General features: G+C 35.7%; 1 protein-coding gene across 1 annotated transcript in view; it reads right to left on the reverse strand.

Annotated features, from left to right (window-relative positions):
* Wapl (WAPL cohesin release factor) overlaps positions 1-5,611 on the reverse strand; it is a 95,230-nt gene that overhangs the window by 30,341 nt on the left and 59,278 nt on the right. The window contains exons 8-9 of the mRNA XM_029559291.1: positions 4,887-4,998; positions 1,642-1,869 (exon numbers count right to left, since the gene is read on the reverse strand). Of these exons, the coding sequence (XP_029415151.1) occupies positions 1,642-1,869; positions 4,887-4,998 (340 nt within the window). The remainder of the gene's footprint in view (positions 1-1,641; positions 1,870-4,886; positions 4,999-5,611) is intronic.

Genomic DNA, 5,611 nt, shown 5'->3' on the forward strand with positions numbered 1-5,611 from the left:
TTTGTCTTACAGGGCTTATACTCAGTTCAATATTGTATAAGTGTATTAATTCAACTGTGAACCTAGAAACTTACAGCCACTTGTAAAAGAGATGTACTCTTGCTCTGGAATGTGTTACTGAGTACATTAAAGCTGTAGTGAAATGCTTCTTCTAATCATGTGGTTATTAAAAATTTTTTTTAAAAGATGTTTTCCTTTATGGCTGAATAAAATTCCATTGTGCATGTATACCACATTTTCTTAATCCATTATTTATTGATGGACATGTAGGCTAGGTCCACTTCTTAGCTACTGTGAACAGTGCAGTAATAAACATGGATGGCATTTCTGTGGTAGAACTTAAGAGGTCTAACCGAGTCACTCGATAGGGTAGAACAGTGGGGAACAGTAACAAATAAAAACAAAGAATGCATGGAAATAATACAAAGAAACCCACGACTATGGATGTTCAATTTAATAAATGTTTTAAGCTAAATGTAAAAATGCTGAAGGGAAAAAAAATTAGTTTAAAGGTAGTATATTTGCCCAGCACTGCCCTTCCCCACCCCTCCAAAGTCAATGTAAAGGTACATATAGATTTGTGTAGTTAACATGATGTACCATCGAAGCACAACTACTACCTTCCTTATTCTAGTCGTTTTTGTTTAGTTATTTGTTTGGAGTTTTGTTGAGCTGGGGGGGGGGTCCTCGTTTGGAAACAGGGTCTCCCTGTAGCCCCAGCTGGGGCCTGGAACTCACTATATGTAGACCAGGTTGGTCTCAATCCCAGAGATCCATCTGCCTCTGCCTGGGATTAAAGGCATGTGCCACCATGCCCAGCTAGCCTGGTTTTGAGATATGGTCTCACTATGTAGCCTTGGCTGGCCTGGACCTTGCTATGTAGACCAGCTGGATCTTGAACCTTAATTAAATAGAGTTAATAGCCCTAAATTAGTGATTAGCATAACACATTCTATAAGTTTTTATGGAAAATGTAGTCCTCAGTTAAGCAATAAAAAAGTTTTATGTTGGAAAATTAAGTTATATAAAAGCAGTCCCATCCTGTCCCATCCCCCAAAACCACAGGTCAATTATCTTTTACTGGCCTAGAAACATTAGAATATTATTGATTGTAGGAGTTGTTTTCAGAATAAAGGTAACTAATGGCCATGATCCCACAACAAGAGGCACTGCTCCAGAAAAGATAAATGAGTAGGAATTTCCCTTTGGGTTTTTTCAACCCTGACATGGTTTGGGAAAAAAAGCAAATGCTTGCTCACTGAAAATGGACTTTACAAATCTCCAAAGTTTGATCTCTGAAATTCAGAGAAAATTCAAGTTATTAATAGCTGAAAAGTAGAGGGAAGAAAGAAATCAAGAGAAAAAAAATTAAGCAAAAAGTAACAAGAAATGTATAGTTATTTAGTAGCATAAACAACAATAACAAGAACAAAAAGGGCACAAAATGGAGACCGCTAATTTGGGATTTCAGAAGGGGAATAAATCATGTTCATAGCTAAATCTTACCTACAAAAAAACTTGTCAAGTTTAAATCAAGGCTATGAAAGGTTAAACAATCCGTCAAAAGTTAGAGCCACCGAGACTCCTCAGACATTCTGAATTTCATTTTCATTTTATAATAAAAGGAAGGAAATAACTCACCGTTATATTTTCTAGATCAAGATGCTTATTGTGTACTGTTTCACAAAGCCTTCGGATTTTTTCTTTAATTTTGTTCATGTCTTTTTCATTCAGTAGCTTAGCTGAAGAAGCATCTTGTTCCAGTTCCAGAAGTCGAATCATTAGATCTAGGCTAGCTCTATCAAGATCCATGTTCAAACGATCTCTACTCAATATGTACATGAGAGCAGCTGTACAGAGGGACAGATTCTTCAACAGACCCAAAAGAGAAATATTCATGAAAGCAATTACTGACAACCTTAGAAAATAAGGTCATTATTGATACTTATTTACAAGCTAAAATATCTAACAGTCCTATTGCTGTTTTTTCACTAGAGACCTTGAAAATGTCTGATTCATTGTTCTCCCAAAATATTCTAGAGAAACATAGCTATTTAATATCTATTTAGTACATAAAGCCCTGATTTTAAAACATTTTTTTTTCTCTTCTACCATTCTCCAATGAATACCCAACTGGAATGTAAGTTCAACTCCCTATTTCTTTGGACATTTTCACTAAATGAAGAGTTTATGGAACATTTTTCATGGATATAAATATACATATATCCTTTTACAATATACTTTGATACTATAAAATATCCATTTTTTAGTTCAAAAATAACACGAATTGGCTAAAATTTGTATCACAACCACATATTTTCCCCCTCCAAATTACAGACAGCTGAAATAAACATAACTGGATCAATTTCTTAAAAGAAAAACAAAAACCTTATTTTAATATAGTAACTTTTAAAATAAACCATTAAGGGGTTGGAGAGATGACTCAGCAGTTAAGAGCATGGCTGCTCTTGCAGAGGACCTGAATTCTATTCCCAGCACCCACAGGGAATCCGCCACCCTCTTCTGACCTTCTCAAACATTGCACGACACAGGTACACTTACATACATGCAGGTAATATAGTCATACACATAAAATTAAAATAATAGGGGCTGGAGAGATGGCTCAGTGGTTAAGAGCAATGACTGCTCTTGCAGAGGACCTCGGTTCAATTCCCAGCACCCACATGGCGGCTGTGAACCATCCTTAACTCCAGTTCCCGGGGAATCCGAAGCCCTCTTCTGACCTCTGAGGCATTGCACGACATGGATGTACTCACATACATGCAGGCAATACAGATACACATAAAATAAAAATAGTAAGCCGGGCGTGGTAGCGCACGCCTTTAATCCCAGCACTTGGGAGGCAGAGGCAGGCAGATCTCTGTGAGTCCAAGGCCAGCCTGGTCTATATAGTGAGTTCCAGGCCAGCTGGGGCTATAGGGAGACCCTGTCTCAGAAAGACCAAAAAAATAAAAAATAAAATTAAAATAATAAAATGTTAATAAACCATTATAAAATGTGCTCTTAAAATAATGCAGATCACGTGGTTAACACTGTTTATAATAGTACATCACACAAATAAAAAAGGTTTGTTATGCTTTAGACTAATGTTAATACAGTTGGCCTTTGACAGGATACGTGCCTAGAACACATTCTACATTCAACAAACTCAACCAATTATGGACCCAAAATATAAGAAAAAGAACTGTATTTGTACTAAGCATGAACAAATTTTTTTCTTATCATTATTCCCTGAACAATACAATATAAGGACTAATTACCTAATATTTGTATTTTATTAGGTATGTTAAGCAATATAGAAATGACTTAAAAGTATGTATGAGGATTATAGAGTATATGTAAATACTACATCATGTAGTCTTAGAACTGGTCCCCCACAGATAATTAAGAGATGATTGTATAATATCTTATATTTGGGATATACCAACATTTGAGATAGTCTTATTTATTCCAATGAACAGAAACACAATTAACTACTTAAAGATTTTAATTTTGAATTGTCTAAAGTACAGATTCTTTAGTATTCTTTAATTCGTTAAGTAATTAAACGTTTAATTAAAGAATCAGTTACTTAAAGAACAGGTTTTATCCTTTTTAAAATTATGTGCACTTGAGCGCTGTTGTCAGCAGAGGTCAGGGGCACTGAATCACCCTGGAGTTGCAGTTACAAGCAGCTGTGAGCTACCGAAGATAGATGCTGAGACCGGAACCTGGATCTTCTAGAGGAGCAAGAAGTACTCTTAACTGCTGAGTCATCTGTCCTGCCCACTTGAATAAATGTTTAGAAAGAAAATTGTCTTTGGAAATTTGAATGCCAGAATAAAGGCCTGGAGGAACTCAATGCCACTAACATAAGAATAATGTCTTATATGTATGATTAACTTGGCAGCGAAACAAACTACCTCTCAGTTCCTGTCTGTCTTTATTCTGTATCTGTTACAATCTGGTAACAGAGGGATGTTCACTCAATTAAGGTATTTTTTGGTTTTAGAAGAATCAGTATTAGATTAATTCTGTGTCACTCAATCTGTATGCAGAACATAATTTCCTTGAATTAAAAAAAAAAATCTAAGGTCATCTTAAAATACCAGTTTTGATAATGTTTGGCAGTACAGTGATTACTTTTTCCCTAACTTTTGATGACGTTAGAGCTGACTTTTGTTGGATAAGTTGCACTACTGACAGAAAATGTCAAAGGGAACAAAAGTGAGGAATTTATTCCTTTCCACAATACAGCTACCTTCCAGATCCAACAATGAATCAAATATTTAATAATTACAGCTTAATTGCAATACCCTTGTAATCATGTTATTAATATCAAACAATATTAAAAGATTCTTCTGAATCAAGGGAATCATGTTTACAGTATATTCAGTATGGTATGTTACCTGTGGCAAACACGTAAGATTTTTAAATATTTTATTATTCTTATTTATGTGTATGAATATATTGCCTGTGTGTAGGTGGGTGCACCCATTTTGTACAATGACCGTGGAGATCAGAAGAGGGCATCAGATCCCCTGGAACTGGAGTACAGTTGTAACTGCCATGTGGGTGCTGGGAATCGAACCCAGGTCCTCTGCAAGAGCAGTCAGTGCTCTTAACCGCTGAGCCATCTCTCTAGCTCATGAATAAGATTTTAATAGTATACACTGAAATCTTTCTTAAAAGAAAAATGTATTGAGGGAATAAGTGACTTATGAAGCAAAAGCTTATGGTAGTTATCTCTACTTATTCAGTAAATAAAATGAACTCAATATTTAATTAAGATTTACATAAGAATAATCAATGAAGGTATTTTTTTGATAGTCAAGAAGACTGTAACTTTTCAATAATGCTTCTCAGCCTCAGAAACTTGAAAATACCTGATGGTGCTGGGAATCGTCCAAGGTTTTAAAGACCATTGCAACCATTCCATGTGCTCTCAGGTGCATTCGAAAACTGGGCATGGCACATTTAGTAGCCAAGCTAATAACACTAGAAGGAAACAAACTAGGTTAGGGCAGCTAAAACATGCTAGTACATTAGTTGTAGTTTGCATACTATCAAAGAAGCAACAGGAAGTAGAAAGCTTAAAGTACTGCCAAGACAGAATATAAAAACCACCAGTAAACCAAATTATTAAGAATACACTGACGTTTAGTATGTGATTAGGCACTCTATAAAATAAGGAGCATGGCTGTCTGTAGTGCATGCCTCACATCACCACTAATATTAAAGCCATAAAAATCTAGCTATCTTTCATAATACTGCTGATATATGAAAACTGGAAATAGTTATGTTTGATTGAACATATTCCAACTGAATAGATAATAACAACCAAGTCAAGATATTCAATCCACATCAAATATAAACGATGATCTATATCACTACTCAAATTAATCTATCACTTGATGCCTTAAATTTTGAGATTAAAAAAACAAACAACAAACCGGGCGTGGTGGCACACACCTTTAATCCCAGCATTCGGGAGACAGAGGCAGGTGGATCTCTGTGAGTTCAAGGTCAGCCTGGTCTACAAAGCAAGTTCCAGAACAGCTGGGGCTACAGGGAGACCCTGTCTCAAAAAGACAAAAACAAAACAAAACAA

The sequence above is a fragment of the Nannospalax galili genome, unplaced genomic scaffold, assembly GCF_000622305.1.
Source record: "Nannospalax galili isolate Female #2095 unplaced genomic scaffold, S.galili_v1.0 scaffold409, whole genome shotgun sequence".
Lineage (NCBI taxonomy): Eukaryota > Metazoa > Chordata > Mammalia > Rodentia > Spalacidae > Nannospalax > Nannospalax galili.